General features: G+C 45.9%; 1 protein-coding gene across 1 annotated transcript in view; it reads right to left on the bottom strand.

The window, feature by feature from the left end:
- LOC121556107 (vascular endothelial growth factor receptor 3-like) overlaps positions 1-19,445 on the bottom strand; it is a 137,847-nt gene extending 118,402 nt beyond the window's left edge. The window contains exon 1 of the mRNA XM_045212453.1: positions 19,259-19,445. Within this exon, the coding sequence (XP_045068388.1) occupies positions 19,259-19,316 (58 nt within the window). The 5' untranslated portion in view covers positions 19,317-19,445. The remainder of the gene's footprint in view (positions 1-19,258) is intronic.
- Between the last annotated feature and the right edge of the window lie 245 nt (positions 19,446-19,690).

Here is a 19,690-nt window from a genome sequence, read left to right as displayed (position 1 = left end):
GACCCTACACACTCTATACCTCATTATCCTCTATACCCAATGACCCTACACACTCTATACCTCATTATCCTCTCTACCCAATGACCCTACACACTCTATACCTCATTATCCTCTCTACCCAATGACCCTACACACTCTATACCTCATTATCCTCTCTACCCAATGACCCTACACACTGTATACCTCATTATCATCTCTACACAATGACCCTACACACTCTATACCTCATTATCCTCTATACCCAATGACCCTACACACTCTATACCTCATTATCCTCTCTACCCAATGACCCTACACACTCTATACCTCATTATCCTCTCTACCCAATGACCCTACACACTCTATACCTCATTATCCTCTCTACCCAATGACCCTACACACTCTATACCTCATTATCCTCTATACCCAATGACCCTACACACTCTATACCTCATTATCCTCTCTACCCAATGACCCTACACACTCTATACCTCATTATCCTCTCTACCCAATGACCCTACACACTCTATACCTCATTATCCTCTCTACCCAATGACCCTACACACTCTATACCTCAATATCCTCTCTACCCAATGACCCTACACACTGTATTCCTCATTATCCTCTCTACCCAATGACCCTACACACTCTATACCTCATTATCCTCTCTACCCAATGACCCTACACACTCTATACCTCATTATCCTCTCTACCCAATGACCCTACACACTGTATACCTCATTATCCTCTCTACCCAATGACCCTACACACTCTATACCTCATTATCCTCTCTACCCAATGACCCTACACACTCTATACCTCATTATCCTCTATACCCAATGACCCTACACACTCTATACCTCATTATCCTCTCTACCCAATGACCCCTACACACTCTATACCTCATTATCCTCTCTACCCAATGACCCTACACACTCTATACCTCATTATCCTCTCTACCCAATGACCCTACACACTATATACCTCATTATCCTCTCTACACAATGACCCTACACACTCTATACCTCATTATCCTCTATACCCAATGACCCTACACACTCTATACCTCATTATCCTCTCTACCCAATGACCCCTACACACTCTATACCTCATTATCCTCTCTACCCAATGACCCCTACACACTCTATACCTCATTATCCTCTCTACCCAATGACCCCTACACACTCTATACCTCATTATCCTCTCTACCCAATGACCCCTACACACTCTATACCTCATTATCCTCTATACCCAATGACCCCTACACACTCTATACCTCATTATCCTCTATACCCAATGACCCCTACACACTCTATACCTCATTATCCTCTCTACCCAATGACCCCTACACACTGTATACCTCATTATCATCTCTACCCAATGACCCTACACACTCTATACCTCATTATCATCTCTACCCAATGACCCTACACACTCTATACCTCATTATCATCTCTACCCAATGACCCCTACACACTGTATACCTCATTATCCTCTCTACCCAATGACCCTACACACTGTATACCTCATTATCCTCTCTACCCAATGACCCTACACACTCTATACCTCATTATCATCTCTACCCAATGACCCTACACACTCTATACCTCATTATCATCTCTACCCAATGATCCTACACACTCTATACCTCATTATCCTCTCTACTCAATGACCCTACACACTCTATACCTCATTATCCTCTCTACCCAATGACCCTACACACTCTATACCTCATTATCCTCTCTACCCAATGACCCCTACACACTCTATACCTCATTATCCTCTCTACCCAATGACCCTACACACTCTATACCTCATTATCCTCTCTACCCAATGACCCTACACACTATATACCTCATTATCCTCTCTACCCAATGACCCTACACACTCTATACCTCATTATCCTCTCTACCCAATGACCTTACACACTCTATACCTCATTATCCTCTCTACCCAATGACCCTACACACTCTATACCTCATTATCCTCTATACCCAATGACCCTACACACTCTATACCTCATTATCCTCTCTACCCAATGACCCTACACACTGTATACCTCATTATCCTCTCTACCCAATGACCCTACACACTCTATACCTCATTATCCTCTCTACCCAATGACCCTACACACTGTATACCTCATTATCCTCTCTACCCAATGACCCTACACACTCTATACCTCATTATCCTCTCTACCCAATGACCCCTACACACTGTATACCTCATTATCCTCTCTACCCAATGACCCTACACACTCTATACCTCATTATCCTCTCTACCCAATGACCCTTACACACTCTATATTTCTCTATATTGTACATACAGGTCCAAATAGATCGGTCTGCTTCGTGTTTTCATTTTTGCCTTGGAAAAAATATTGCGATACTGGTATCGTCCCACTATACAGGGGATAGGGGGCTGTTTGGGATGGTATCGTCCCACTATACAGGGGATAGGGTGCTGTTTGGGATGGTATCGTCCCACTATACAGGGGATAGGGTGCCATTTGGCATGCAGCCTCTGCCTGGGAGCGCTCGGCCCGCTCCAACTGGAATGGAGAGCAGACTCTGCCTGGGAGCGCTCGGCCCGCTCCAACTGGAATGGAGAGCAGCCTCTACCTGGGAGCGCTCGGCCCGCTCCAACTGGAATGGAGAGCAGCCTCTACCTGGGAGCGCTCGGCCCGCTCCAACTGGAATGGAGAGCAGCCTCTGCCTGGGAGCGCTCGGCCCGCTCCAACTGGAATGGAGAGCAGACTCTACCTGGGAGCGCTCGGCCCGCTCCAACTGGAATGGAGAGCAGCCTCTACCTGGGAGCGCTCGGCCCGCTCCAACTGGAATGGAGAGCAGACTCTGCCTGGGAGCGCTCGGCCCGCTCCAACTGGAATGGAGAGCAGCCTCTACCTGGGAGCGCTCGGCCCGCTCCAACTGGAATGGAGAGCAGCCTCTACCTGGGAGCGCTCGGCCCGCTCCAACTGGAATGGAGAGCAGCCTCTGCCTGGGAGCGCTCGGCCCGCTCCAACTGGAATGGAGAGCAGCCTCTACCTGGGAGCGCTCGGCCTGCTCCAACTGGAATGGAGAGCAGACTCTGCCTGGGAGCGCTCGGCCCGCTCCAACTGGAATGGAGAGCAGCCTCTGCCTGGGAGCGCTCGGCCCGCTCCAACTGGAATGGAGATGATGATGGTTCTCTTTAAAGTGATAAGTGAACTAAACGATGCTTGTTCCTAAGCAACAGGAGTGGTTCTGTTCTGAGAGAGAGGATCAGTAATATCAGGAACAGCTGCTAGCCTTGGCTAGATCTCTCTCTGCCTTTAACCTTTTACTGCAGTGGGCTAAATCAGGGCCACACGGAGTGATCCTTGGTAGTCTTAAACAAACCTTATTTGAAACAAAAGTATACACCTCACACACATTATGAAAACACCTTTACAATGTCAGATATAGTTTGCATCCCAATATCACACTTTATATATACATCACAGAAGAAACACTGGATTTCCATCTGTAATAAAAAAAAATGCTATTTATTATGAAATTATGAAAAAGATTAATAGCAATCCACGCATGAGGCCAAAGAGGGCTCTTTCAGGTCATTGGCTGCAGGAAAAGGCTACCTGAGGCTGGGGGGTTAATCAATACAGACTGGCTGTTCTCCGTAATGTTCTGTACGCCAGCCAATCAATACAGACTGGCTGTTCTCCGTAATGTTCTGTACGCCAGCCAATCAATACAGACTGGCTGTTCTCCGTAATGTTCTGTACGCCAGCCAATCAATACAGACTGGCTGTTCTCCGTAATATTCTGTACGCCAGCCAATCAATACAGACTGGCTGTTCTCCGTAATGTTCTGTACGCCAGCCAATCAATACAGACTGGCTGTTCTCCGTAATGTTCTGTACGCCAGCCAATCAATACAGACTGGCTGTTCTCCGTAATGTTCTGTACGCCAGCCAACGCTGCTGGCAATCAATGTCTCAACAGTGTCAGCGCAGGAGACTACTATTACCGATGTTTGATTTTCTAGGATTGGTCAGAGCTAGAGAGAGTGTGAGTTTATATCTGAAATACTTGATGTAGTTCAACCATTCAACTGGAACTAATGAGTAGTGGACTTCATTTTACAGTTGCTCAAATTTTTTTTGTTTTCAACAGTATTTCTGCGTAAAACGATAAGAACAAATCTGTTATGGTCTGTTTTCCATTTATATAAATAATATTACTACAGATAGATGTGCTCTGGTAATGCCAACTTCACATGAACCCAGATGCCACCCTATTCCCTATATATAGTGCCAAGTTCTGCCAACTAGAACTGAACCCAGTTAATGATGGGCTCCGGAGTGGCGCAGCGGTCTTAAGGCACTGCATCTCAGTGCTTGAGGCGTCACTACAGACCCCCCCCTGGTTCGATTCCAGGCTGTATCACAACCGGCCCGTGATTGGGAGTCCCATAGGTGCAGCGCACAATTGGCCCAGCGTCGTCCGGGTTTGGCCGGTGTAGGCCGTCATTGTAAATAAGAATTTGTTCTTAACTGACTTGCCTTAGTTAAATAATAATATGCCATTTAGCAGACGCTTTTATCCAAAGCGACTTACAGTCGTGTGTGCATACATTAGTTAAATAAAATAAATAAATAAAATGCTGAGGAGAGATGTCCGCCAACACACTGAAACTGTGTCCCAAATGGCACTGTATTCCCTATATAGTGTAGCATTTTTTACAAGAGCCCTTTGGGCCCCAGATAGGGAATAAGTTGCCATTTGGAAGACGACCCCTCACATCTCTCCAACTTGCCTTTCAAACGCTGTATCTTATTGTCTCTCTGGGTGTCAAAATGTGAATCTGTGTAATCTGGTGGAAGGAGTTGAGTTATATTCCCTGGAGTTCAAGAGCTGCTTAAGTTCAAACCCACAGCACCAAGCATCTCTAAAAGAAATCACAGGCTTTACTTTGCTTTTGCTTTCCGTTTACCACTACAGTAACCTGAAACAGTGAGGACAGTGAGGACAGTTCAGAGGGCAAGAGGGATGAAGAGAGGAGTACATGTGGAGAGAGAGAGAGAGAGAGAGAGAGAGAGAGAGAGAGAGAGAGAGAGAGAGAGAGAGAGAGAGAGAGAGAGAGAGAGAGAGAGAGAGAGAGAGAGAGAGAGAGAGAGAGAGAGAGAGAGAGAGAGAGAGAGAGAGAGAGAGAGAGAGAGAGAGAGAGAGAGAGAGAGAGAGAGAGAGAGAGAGAGAGAGAGAGAGAGAGAGAGAGAGAGAGAGAGAGAGAGAGAGAGAGAGGGCGAGAGGGCGAGAGGGTGAGAGGGTGAGAGGGCGAGAGAGAGAGATTGGGGGAGAGAGAGAGCGAGGGGGAGAGAGGGAGAGGGGAGGACGAGAAAGAAAGAGAGAGAGAGAGACAGAGAGAGTGGGGGGGAGGAGGGGAGAGAAAAAGAGAGGGGGGAGAGAGATGGAGAGAGAGAGGAGAGAAAGAGACAGAGAGAGAGAGAGAGGGGAGGACGAGAGAGAGAGAGGGGGGAGAGAGGGAGAGAGGAGAGAGGAGAGAAAGAGAGTGGAAAGACTTGGACCACACACTGCCTTACTCAAGAAAGAGACCATGTTTGTAAGCGGCTTTATTAACTCAAGGATTTGTAAAAATCCGCTCCTCTATACCACTCCTCTCCTCTATACCACTCCTCTATACCACTCCTCTATACAACTCCTCTATACCTCTCCTCTATACCTCTCCTCTATACCACTCCTCTATACCACTCCTCTATACCACTCTTCTATACCACTCCTCTATACCACTCCTCTATACCACTCCTCTATACCACTCCTCTATACCTCTCCTCTATACCACTCCTCTATACCACTCCTCTATACCTCTCCTCTATACCACTCCTCTATACCACTCCTCTATACCTCTCCTCTATACCTCTCCTCTATACCACTCCTCTATACCTCTCCTCTATACCACTCCTCTATACCTCTCCTCTATACCTCTCCTCTATACCACTCCTCTCCTCTATACCACTCCTCTATACCACTCCTCTATACCACTCCTCTATACCACTCCTCTATACCACTCCTCTATACCTCTCCTCTATACCTCTCCTCTATACCACTCCTCTATACCTCTCCTCTATACCTCTCCTCTATACCACTCCTCTATACCACTCCTCTATACCACTCCTCTATACCTCTCCTCTATACCACTCCTCTATACCTCTCCTCTATACCACTCCTCTATACCACTCCTCTCCTCTATACCTCTCCTCTATACCTCTCCTCTATACCACTCCTCTATACCACTCTTCTATACCACTCCTCTCCTCTATACCTCTCCTCTATACCTCTCCTCTATACCACTCCTCTATACCTCTCCTCTATACCACTCCTCTATACCTCTCCTCTATACCACTCCTCTATACCTCTCCTCTATACCACTCCTCTATACCTCTCCTCTATACCACTCCTCTCCTCTATACCACTCCTCTATACCACTCCTCTCCTCTATACCTCTCCTCTATACCACTCCTCTATACCACTCCTCTATACCTCTCCTCTATACCTCTCCTCTATACCTCTCCTCTATACCACTCCTCTATACCACTCCTCTATACCTCTCCTCTATACCTCTCCTCTATACCTCTCCTCTATACCACTCCTCTCCTCTATACCTCTCCTCTATACCACTCCTCTATACCTCTCCTCTCCTCTATACCTCTCCTCTATACCTCTCCTCTATACCTCTCCTCTATACCACTCCTCTCCTCTATACCTCTCCTCTATACCTCTCCTCTATACCACTCCTCTATACCACTCCTCTATACCACTCCTCTCCTCTATACCTCTCCTCTATACCTCTCCTCTATACCACTCCTCTATACCTCTCCTCTATACCTCTCCTCTATACCACTCCTCTATACCACTCCTCTATACCACTCCTCTATACCTCTCCTCTATACCTCTCCTCTATACCACTCCTCTATACCACTCCTCTATACCACTCCTCTCCTCTATACCTCTCCTCTATACCACTCCTCTATACCACTCCTCTATACCTCTCCTCTATACCTCTCCTCTATACCTCTCCTCTATACCTCTCCTCTATACCTCTCCTCTATACCACTCCTCTCCTCTATACCTCTCCTCTATACCACTCCTCTATACCACTCCTCTATACCTCTCCTCTATACCTCTCCTCTATACCACTCCTCTATACCACTCCTCTCCTCTATACCTCTCCTCTATACCTCTCCTCTATACCTCTCCTCTATACCACTCCTCTATACCTCTCCTCTATACCACTCCTCTATACCACTCCTCTATACCACTCCTCTATACCTCTCCTCTATACCACTCCTCTATACCTCTCCTCTATACCTCTCCTCTATACCACTCCTCTATACCTCTCCTCAATACCTCTCCTCTATACCACTCCTCTATACCACTCCTCTCCTCTATACCTCTCCTCTATACCACTCCTCTCTACCTCTCCTCTATACCACTCCTCTATACCTCTCCTCTATACCACTCCTCTATACCACTCCTCTATACCTCTCCTCTATACCACTCCTCTATACCTCTCCTCTATACCTCTCCTCTATACCACTCCTCTATACCTCTCCTCTATACCTCTCCTCTATACCACTCCTCTATACCTCTCCTCTATACCACTCCTCTATACCTCTCCTCTATACCACTCCTCTATACCACTCCTCTCCTCTATACCACTCCTCTATACCTCTCCTCTATACCACTCCTCTATACCTCTCCTCTATACCTCTCCTCTATACCACTCCTCTATACCACTCCTCTCCTCTATACCACTCCTCTATACCTCTCCTCTATACCTCTCCTCTATACCTCTCCTCTATACCTCTCCTCTATACCACTCCTCTATACCACTCCTCTATACCACTCCTCTATACCTCTCCTCTATACCTCTCCTCTATACCACTCCTCTATACCTCTCCTCTATACCACTCCTCTATACCACTCCTCTATACCTCTCCTCTATACCTCTCCTCTATACCTCTCCTCTATACCTCTCCTCTATACCACTCCTCTCCTCTATACCTCTCCTCTATACCACTCCTCTATACCACACCTCTCCTCTATACCACTCCTCTATACCTCTCCTCTCCTCTATACCTATCCTCTATACCTATCCTCTATACCACTCCTCTATACCTCTCCTCTCCTCTATACCTCTCCTCTATACCACTCCTCTATACCACTCCTCTATACCACTCCTCTATACCTCTCCTCTATACCACTCCTCTATACCACTCCTCTCCTCTATACCACTCCTCTATACCACTCCTCTATACCTCTCCTCTATACCACTCCTCTATACCTCTCCTCTCCTCTATACCTCTCCTCTATACCACTCCTCTATACCACTCCTCTCCTCTATACCACTCCTCTATACCACTCCTCTCCTCTATACCTCTCCTCTATACCACTCCTCTATACCACTCCTCTATACCACTCCTCTATACCACTCCTCTATACCACTCCTCTATACCACTCCTCTATACCACTCCTCTATAACACTCCTCTATACCACTCCTCTATACCTCTCCTCTATACCACTCCTCTATACCACTCCTCTCCTCTATACCTCTCCTCTATACCACTCCTCTATACCACTCCTCTATACCACTCCTCTATACCTCTCCTCTATACCTCTCCTCTATACCACTCCTCTATACCTCTCCTCTATACCTCTCCTCTATACCACTCCTCTATACCACTCCTCTCCTCTATACCTCTCCTCTATACCACTCCTCTCCTCTATACCACTCCTCTATACCACTCCACTCCTCTATACCTCTCCTCTATACCTCTCCTCTATACCACTCCTCTATACCTCTCCTCTATACCTCTCCTCTATACCACTCCTCTATACCACTCCTCTCCTCTATACCTCTCCTCTATACCACTCCTCTATACCACTCCTCTATACCTCTCCTCTATACCTCTCCTCTATACCACTCCTCTATACCACTCCTCTATACCACTCCTCTATACCTCTCCTCTATACCTCTCCTCTATACCTCTCCTCTATACCACTCCTCTATACCACTCCTCTATACCACTCCTCTCCTCTATACCTCTCCTCTATACCACTCCTCTATACCACTCCTCTCCTCTATACCTCTCCTCTATACCACTCCTCTCCTCTATACCTCTCCTCTATACCACTCCTCTATACCACTCCTCTATACCACTCCTCTCCTCTATACCTCTCCTCTATACCACTCCTCTATACCTCTCCTCTATACCTCTCCTCTATACCTCTCCTCTATACCACTCCTCTATACCACTCCTCTATACCTCTCCTCTATACCTCTCCTCTATACCACTCCTCTATACCACTCCTCTATACCACTCCTCTATACCTCTCCTCTATACCTCTCCTCTATACCACTCCTCTATACCACTCCTCTATACCTCTCCTCTATACCTCTCCTCTATACCACTCCTCTATACCACTCCTCTATACCACTCCTCCCCTCTATACCTCTCCTCTATACCACTCCTCTATACCACTCCTCTATACCTCTCCTCTATACCTCTCCTCTATACCACTCCTCTATACCTCTCCTCTATACCTCTCCTCTATACCTCTCCTCTATACCTCTCCTCTATACCACTCCTCTATACCACTCCTCTATACCACTCCTCTATACCTCTCCTATATACCACTCCTCTATACCTCTCCTCTATACCTCTCCTCTATACCTCTCCTCTATACCACTCCTCTATACCACTCCTCTATACCACTCCTCTATACCACTCCTCTATACCAATCCTCTATACCTCTCCTCTATACCTCTCCTCTATACCACTCCTCTATACCACTCCTCTATACCACTCCTCTCCTCTATACCACTCCTCTATACCACTCCTCTACTCTATACCTCTCCTCTATACCACTCCTCTATACCACTCCTCTATACCTCTCCTCTATACCACTCCTCTATACCTCTCCTCTATACCTCTCCTCTATACCACTCCTCTATACCACTCCTCTATACCTCTCCTCTATACCTCTCCTCTATACCACTCCTCTATACCACTCCTCTCCTCTATACCTCTCCTCTATACCACTCCTCTATACCACTCCTCTATACCACTCCTCTATACCTCGCTTCTATACCACTCCTCTCCTCTATACCATTCCTCTATACCACTCCTCTCCTCTATACCACTCCTCTCCTCTATACCACTCCTCTATACCTCTCCTCTATACCTCTCCTCTATACCACTCCTCTATACCTCTCCTCTATACCTCTCCTCTATACCACTCCTCTATACCACTCCTCTATACCACTCCTCTATACCACTCCTCTCCTCTATACCACTCCTCTCCTCTATACCACTCCTCTATACCACTCCTCTATACCTCTCCTCTATACCACTCCTCTATACCTCTCCTCTATACCACTCCTCTATACCACTCCTCTATACCTCTCCTCTATACCACTCCTCTATACCACTCTTCTATACCACTCCTCTATACCACTCCTCTATACCTCTCCTCTATACCACTCCTCTATACCACTCCTCTCCTCTATACCTCTCCTCTATACCACTCCTCTATACCACTCCTCTATACCACTCCTCTATACCACTCCTCTATACCTCTCCTCTATACCTCTCCTCTATACCACTCCTCTATACCACTCCTCTATACCTCTCCTCTATACCACTCCTCTATACCACTCCTCTATACCACTCCTCTATACCACTCCTCTATACCACTCCTCTATACCACTCCTCTATACCTCTCCTCTATACATCTCCTCTATACCTCTCCTCTATACCACTCCTCTATACCACTCCTCTATACCTCTCCTCTATACCTCTCCTCTATACCTCTCCTCTATACCTCTCCTCTATACCTCTCCTCTATACCACTCCTCTATACCTCTCCTCTATACCACTCCTCTATACCTCTCCTCTATACCACTCCTCTATACCACTCCTCTATACCTCTCCTCTATACCACTCCTCTATACCACTCCTCTATACCACTCCTCTATACCACTCCTCTATACCACTCCTCTCCTCTATACCTCTCCTCTATACCACTCCTCTATACCACTCCTCTATACCACTCCTCTATACCACTCCTCTATACCACTCCTCTATACCTCTCCTCTATACCTCTCCTCTATACCTCTCCTCTATACCTCTCCTCTATACCACTCCTCTCCTCTATACCACTCCTCTATACCTCTCCTCTATACCTCTCCTCTATACCACTCCTCTATACCTCTCCTCTATACCTCTCCTCTATACCACTCCTCTCCTCTATACCACTCCTCTATACCTCTCCTCTATACCTCTCCTCTATACCACTCCTCTATACCTCTCCTCTATACCTCTCCTCTATACCACTCCTCTATACCTCTCCTCTATACCACTCCTCTATACCACTCCTCTCTACTTGATGCTTCAGACCAGTGGTGAGAATCAAATCAAATCAAATGTTATTTGTCAAATGTGCCGAATACAACAGGTGTAGACCTTACAGTGAAATGCTAACTTACAAGCCCTTAACCAACAATGCAGTTTTAAGAAAACTACAACAACAAAAATCCCACAAAAGAATACAATATAAAATAAGACGAAATAAAATTAACAAATAATTAAAGAGCAGTAGTAAAAATAACAATAGCGAGGCTATATAGAGGGGGTACCGGTTAGTCGAGGCAATTTTTAGGGCCTTCCTCTGACACCGCCTGGTATAGAGGTCCTGGATGGCAGGAAGCTTGTCCCCAGTGATGTACTGGGATGTACGCACTACCCTCTGTAGTGCCTTGTGGTCGGAGGCCGAGCAGTTGCCATACCAGGCGGTGATGCAACCAGTCAGGATGCTCTCGATGGTGCAGCTGTAGAACCTTTTGAGGATCTGAGGACCCATGCCAAATCTTTTCAGTCTCCTTAGGGGGAATAGGTTTTGTCGTGCCCTCTTCACGACTGTCTTGGTGTGCTTGGACCATGTTAGTTTGTTGGTGATGTGGACGCCAAGGAACTTGAAGCTCTCAAACTGCCCCACTACAGCCCGTCGATGAGAATGGGGCGTGCTCGGTCCTCTTCTTTTTCCTGTAGTCCACAATCATCTCCTTTGTCTTGATCATGTTGAGGGAGAGGTTGTTGTCCTGGCACCACACGGCCAGGTCTCTGACCTCCTCCCTATAGGCTGTCTCGTCGTTGTCGGTGATCAGGCCTACCACTGTTGTGTCATCGGAAAACTTAATGATGGTGTTGGAGTCGTGCCTGGCCATGCAGTCATGAGTGAACAGGGAGTACAGGAGGGGACTGAGCACGCACCCCTGAGGGGCCCCCGTGTTGAGCATCATTGTGGCAAATGTGTTGTTACCTACCCTTACCACCTGGGGGCGGCCCGTCAGGAAGTCCAGGATCCAGTTGCAGAGGGAGGTGTTTAGTCCCAGGGTCCTTAGCTTAGTGATGAGCTTTGAGGGCACTATGGTGTCATCCTCTGGATGAGCGTTTTCCTGTTTGCTTATGGCCGTATACAGTTCATTGAGTGCGGTCTTAGTGCCAGCATCGGTTTGTGGTGGTAAATATACAGATACGAAGAATATAGATTAAAACTATCTTGGTAGATAGTGTAGTCTACAACTTATCACGAGATACTCTACCTCAGGCGAGCAAAACCTCGAGACTTCCTTAGATATCGTGCACCAGCTGTTGTTTACAATATACATAGACCGCCACCCCTTGTCTTACCAGAGGCTGCTGTTCTATCCTGCCGGTACAGTGTATAACCCGTCAGCTGTATGTTATTCATGTCATCGTTCAGCCACGACTCGGTGGAACATAAGATATTAGAGTTTTTCATGTGCCGTAGGTAGGATATTCCTGCCTGTAGTTGGTCCACTTTATTATCAAGCGATTGTAAATTGGCCAATAGTATCGATGGCAAAGGCAGATTAGCCACTCATCGCCGGCTCCTTACCAAGCACCCGGATCTCCTTCCGCGATATCTCCTTTTCTTTCTACTGCGAATGACGGGGATGAGGGCCCTATCGGTGTCTGGAGCAAATCCCTCTCGTCCGACTCTGATGTCCAGAAGCTATTTTCGGTCAAAAGAGACGGAACTATAGTGGTGAGAATAGGGGACTCTAGTGGTGAGAATAGGGGACTATAGTGGTGAGAATAGGGGACTATAGTGGTGAGAATAGGGGACTATAGTGGTGAGAATAGGGGACTATAGTGGTGAGAATAGGGGACTATAGTGGTGAGAATAGGGGACTATATTGGTGAGAATAGGGGACTAGAGTGGTGAGAATAGGGGACTATAGTGGTGAGAATAGGGGACTATAGTGGTGAGAATAGGGGACTAGAGTGGTGAGAATAGGAGACTATAGTGGTGAGAATAGGGGTGGTGGTGAGAATAGGGGACTATAGTGGTGAGAATAGGGAACTATAGTGGTGAGAATAGGGGACTATAGTGGTGAGAATAGGGGACTATAGTGGTGAGAATAGGGGACTATAGTGGTGAGAATAGGGGACTATAGTGGTGAGAATAGGGGACTATAGTGGTGAGAATAGGGAACTATAGTGGTGAGAATAGGGGACTATAGTGGTGAGAAGAGGGGACTATAGTGGTGAGAATAGGGGACTATAGTGGTGAGAATATGGGGACTATAGTGGTGAGAATAGGGGACTATAGTGGTGAGAATAGGGGACTATAGTGGTGAGAATAGGGGACTAAAGTGGTGAGAATAGGGGACTATAGTGGTGAGAATAGGGGACTATAGTGGTGAGAATAGGGGACTATAGTGGTGAGAATAGGGGACTAAAGTGGTGAGAATAGGGGACTATAGTGGTGAGAATAGGGGACTAAAGTGGTGAGAATAGGGGACTATAGTGGTGAGAATAGGGGACTATAGTGGTGAGAATAGGGGACTATAGTGGTGAAAATAGGGGACTATAGTGGTGAGAATAGGGGACTAAAGTGGTGAGAATAGGGGACTATAGTGGTGAGAATAGGGGACTATAGTGGTGAGAATAGGGGACTATAGTGGTGAGAATAGGGGACTATAGTGGTGAGAATAGGGAACTATAGAGTGAGAATAGGGGACTATAGTGGTGAGAATAGGGGACTATAGTGGTGAGAATAGGGGACTATAGTGGTGAGAATATGGGACTATAGTGGTGAGAATAGGGGACTATAGTGGTGAGAATAGGGGACTATAGTGGTGAGAATAGGGAACTATATTGGTGAGAATAGGGGACTATAGTGGTGAGAATAGGGGACTATAGTGGTGAGAATAGGGGACTAAAGTGGTGAGAATAGGGGACTATAGTGGTGAGAATAGGGGACTATAGTGGTGAGAATAGGGGACTATAGTGGTGAGAATAGGGGACTATAGTGGTGAGAATAGGGGACTATAGTGGTGAGAATAGGGGACTATAGTGGTGAGAATAGGGGACTATAGTGCTGAGAATAGGGGACTATAGTGCTGAGAATAGGGGACTATAGTGGTGAGAATAGGGGACTAAAGTGGTGAGAATAGGGGACTATAGTGGTGAGAATAGGGGACTATAGTGGTGAGAATAGGGGACTATAGTGGTGAGAATAGGGGACTATAGTGGTGAGAATAGGGGACTATAGTGGTGAGAATAGGGGACTATAGTGGTGAGAATAGGGGACTATAGTGGTGAGAATAGGGGACTATAGTGGTGAGAATAGGGGACTAAAGTGGTGAGAATAGGGGACTATAGTGGTGAGAATAGGGGACTATAGGTGTGAGAATAGGGGACTATAGTGGTGAGAATAGGGGACTATAGTGGTGAGAATAGGGGACTATAGTGGTGAGAATAGGGGACTATAGGGGTGTGAATAGGGGACTATAGTGGTGAGAATAGGGGACTCTAGTGGTGAGAATAGGGGACTATAGTGGTGAGAATAGGGAACTGTAGTGGTGAGAATAGGGGACTCTAGTGGTGAGAATAGGGGACTCTAGTGGTGAGAATAGGGAACTGTAGTGGTGAGAATAGGGGACTATAGTGGTGAGAATAGGGGACTATAGTGGTGAGAATAGGGGACTATAGTGGTGAGAATAGGGGACTATAGTGGTGAGAATAGGGGACTATAGTGGTGAGAATAGGGAACTGTAGTTTCCCCAGGCCCCCCTCCAGTTTTTTACTTGTTGATGGCCACATTGCCACAGGAAGTACTTTGAGGGTGGGGGGGCTTCGTTTTTATCTCGGACGGGGGATTATTTTTTTGTCGCGCTACAAATTTACTTCAAAGGTTATATTGCTAATCCAGGATTAGTAAAGGCCCAGTATATACAGTGGGGAGAACAAGTATTTGATACACTGCCGATTTTGCAGGTTTTCCTACTTACAAAGCATGTAGAGGTCTGTAATTTTTATCATAGGTACACTTCAACTGTGAGAGACGGAATCTAAAACAAAAATCCAGAAAATCACATTGTATGATTTTTAAGTAATTAATTTGCATTTTGCAACTATAGAGAACATACAGAAATGATATGGTAATACAAAATGTAAGTTTATACACTCCCAGGAATGTCATACATGATGGACCATTGCTTATACACATCTAGATGGCCAGGGTGGGTGGGTGTGGAGCCAGAGACAGCAGGGGTTCAAACTGTAGAACCCAGTTCCTACATATAAATGCTACATTTTATCTCTGGGTACTTAGGATGACAAATCAGAGCAAGATTACTGAATGTAAGTACATTATTTACCTTCAGAGGTGAATGTATCAAACCAGTTGCTGTGATACGTTTTTTTGTTGTTGTGCACTCTCCTCAAACATTTACATTTTAGTAATTTAGCAGACACTCTTATCCAGAGCAACTTACAGTTAGTGAGTGCATACATTCTTTTTTATTTTTCATACTGGCCCTCCGTGGGAATTGAACCCACAACCCTGGCGTTGCAAACGCCATGCTCTACCAACTGAGCTACATCCCTGCCGGCCATTCCCTCCACTACCCTGGACGAATTGTGCGCCGCCCCATGGGTCTCCCGGTCGCGGCCGGCTACGACAGAGCCTGGATTCGAACCAGGATCTCTAGTGGCACAGCTAGCACTGCGATGCAGTGCCTTAGACCACTGCACCACTCAGGAGGTAATGGTATGGTATAGCATGGTATTTTTTCACTGTAATAGCTACTGTAAACTGGACAGTGCAGTTAGATTAACAAGAATTTAAGCTTTCTGCCCATATAAGACATGTCTATGTCCTGGAAAGTTTGCTGTTACTTACAACAGTCATGCTAATCACATTAGCGCATGTTAGCTCAACCGTCCCGTATACGGGACACCGATCCCGTAGAGGTTAACTGTCTGTCTGTTAGCCCATCTGTCTGTCTGTTAGCCCCTGTCTGTCTGTTAGCCCCTGTCTGTCTGTTAGCCCATCTGTCTGTCTGTTAGCCCCTGTCTGTCTGTTAGCCCCTGTCTGTCTGTTAGCCCCTGTCTGTCTGTTAGCCCCTGTCTGTCTGTTAGCCCCTGTCTGTCTGTTAGCCCCTGTCTGTCTGTTAGCCCCTGTCTGTCTGTTAGCCCCTGTCTGTCTGTTAGCCCCTGTCTGTCTGTTAGCCCCTGTCTGTCTGTTAGCCCATCTGTCTGTCTGTTAGCCCCTAGCTGAACAGGTTTCAGTCTGAGATTTAATGTTAAAAAATGTGGTAGTTTTTTCAATTTCCTGAAAAGGTTGTTTTGGAGACGTGGTTTTCATCGGACAGCGACGACATGAAAAGAGAATCAAGGAGTGAGGTGTGGACTGATGAGTACGCATGAAACCTTCATGTCGAGGCACTGACTTTCACACAGCGTACGCTACACTCCAACCTTGAATACCACCATATACCTAGCTAGCTACAGTAGCCTAGGTTAGCCCCTGTCTGTATGTAGCACCGTATCCCTAGCTAGCTACAGTAGCCTAGGTTTGTTCTCATCCACCAATCTTATGACTGGCAGCAGCAGCTGTGTTGTTGCCGAGCAATTGAGTTGTTCGACCCGGTTAGATAAAACTCTGAGATTCAGCTGAAAAGATGTTAGCATTGTCAGAAATGTTACAAAAAGGTAGCACATCATTGGTTCTTAATGGACGGAAATGTGCACAAGAGAGCAATTTAAAAAAAATGTTTTTATAAAAACTTTTGCACCTACAAATATATTCAGTCCAAATGGATCCAAATCTAATGGTCACCTTATGGACGCTGTAGCTAGGATCCAAAACATTGTCTGATGACCCTAATGCTAACGACCCATGTCAAAAATCTGTTCTCGTGGTTCTCAGTAACGGTAACGGCCGGACGGATCATGACAAGAGGCATGTTGTGTACCTCCAATCAAGTTGATTTGCGAATTGTCATCGACATGTGTCATATTGGTTTAAATATGATTTGAATTTAACATTGAGCTTCAACCAATGCATATACTATTACTACTACTAATATTACAGCTCATTTAATGACCCTAACCAGGCTGAGGGTTAATCAGACCCTAACCAGGCTGAGGGGTTACTCAGACCCTAACCAGGCTGAGGGGTTACTCAGACCCTAACCAGGCTGAGGGGTTACTCAGACCCTAACCAGGCTGAGGGTTACTCAGACCCTAACCAGGCTGAGGGTTACTCAGACCCTAACCAGGCAGTCCAGATAAGGTGACATTTCTTTCAATCTCTTGTGGCTGGTATTTTGGTACTGTAGGGTAACCTCCCAAATGATACCCTATTCCCTATATAGTGCACTACTTTAGACCAGAGCCCTATGACACCCTATTCCCTATATAGTGCACTACTTTAGACCAGAGCCCTATGGCACCCTATTCCCTATATAGTACACTACTTTAGACCAGAGCCCTATGACACCCTATTCCCTATATAGTGCACTACTTTAGACCAGAGCCCTATGACACCCTATTCCCTACATAGTACACTACTTTAGACCAGAGCCCTATGACACCCTATTCCCTATATAGTGCACTACTTTAGACCAGAGCCCTATGACACCCTATTCCCTATATAGTACACTACTTTAGACCAGAGCCCTATGACACCCTATTCCCTATATAGTACACTACTTTAGACCAGAGCCCTATGATACCCTATTCCCTATATAGTGCACTACTTTAGACCAGAGCCCTATGACACCCTATTCCCTACATAGTGCACTACTTTAGACCAGAGCCCTATGGGGTGCCATTTGGGAATCAGCCACAATCCAGATACTGATCTAATTCCCATGAGGTGTTATACCATTAAGATGTATTGTTGCCAATGACTGTAGAAAGGGTGACTTATAACACGTGTATTATAGGCTGCACCAATTACCGGTACCCCATCAAATCAATGATTCAATCATGATTAGGTCATCACAATAAACTCCACCCAGTTATCTTCTGTCCCCCTGGGTTTTCTTGATTAATTACCACCAATGATCTTTAATTCCCTGTCTGCCTTTCTAACCACAATATACTACGTCCCAAATGGCACCATATTTCCTATATAGTGCACTACTTTTGACCAGGACCCATAGAGGTCTGGTTAAAAGTAGTGCACTAGAAAGGTAATAGGGTGCCATTGGCGACGAACTCAAGACTCCCCCTAGTGACTCCCGGTGCGTTCTATAATGACACTAAACCGTCCTGTATCTAATGAATTCATCTTTCTCCAACAGACCATCACGTTGGAGTCAACGCTGTTTTCCCATTCATTCATAAGTAAGCAATCATTCTTTTGAAAGTGATTGTATTAAAAACAATCAATAAGAAACGCCTGCTTTAGGCCTCTAGCTGAAGCAAGACAAACTCATATTCACATGGAAAACCGTACTTTTAGAGTTATGCTACACTTATAAAGGATTTTTTTCTCTGCGCTCTTCAGAAAGCACCCTATAATAGCACAACATAGCCTATGAAATTATAAAATCAACTTCATAACTTTTTTAATTGACAAAGCACCGGGGCCAATCAGTTTTAGAAACAAAAACGTATGTCATATCAGACTTTAATGTCAGTGAACATGAGAATCAAGTTGGCCGGCTGAGTTGGAGAACACTTCTTTGAACTCAGCTAATTAAAACGAACAGAAAATATATAGTATTCCTAAAAGAATCGGTTGCTCTTATCCTAGTCCACATCTGTTACAAAACAACAGACGGTAAAGATTCTATCAGATCCCCACACCACACTACCCCCTCCCCCAGATGTGTAAACTTCTGACTGCGCTTTTCAAAACCGTCTGATAATAAAGCAAAGCGTCCTGCTCCACTTACCGGAAGAAGCAGCGATCCCAAACCAAATCCGACAGAAACACGTCAAATCTCTCTTCATTTCCAATTCTCCGGTCCTGCGAAGGTTTAACCGATTATTATTTTTTACTACAAACGTCGCGTGTTTGAGGTGTTGTCTGCAGGAGCGGCGGAGAGAAAGAGAGAGGTGAAGTCAAACTCCGTGAGTGAACCGGACAGACTCAGGTGCGCGTGCTGTGGAAGTGGGAAGCGGTGACTCTGTCATTACAACCCCGCTAGGAGGAGGATGTGCTGGGTGAAATAGAGGAGAAAAATAAACGTTTTCCTCTTTTCCTGTTAAAAACCAAAGGATGAATCAAGTCCTGAATGGACCCACAATGATTTCCTTTTCCCTTGCTCGTGACTGGGACACACACATAGGACACACACACACACACGCACACACACACACACACA

The sequence above is a fragment of the Coregonus clupeaformis genome, unplaced genomic scaffold (assembly GCF_020615455.1).
Source record: "Coregonus clupeaformis isolate EN_2021a unplaced genomic scaffold, ASM2061545v1 scaf0015, whole genome shotgun sequence".
NCBI classification, from domain to species: Eukaryota; Metazoa; Chordata; class Actinopteri; order Salmoniformes; family Salmonidae; genus Coregonus; species Coregonus clupeaformis.
The sequence above is the reverse complement of the archived record's forward strand: the minus strand, read 5'-3'. Positions and strand labels throughout refer to the sequence as shown.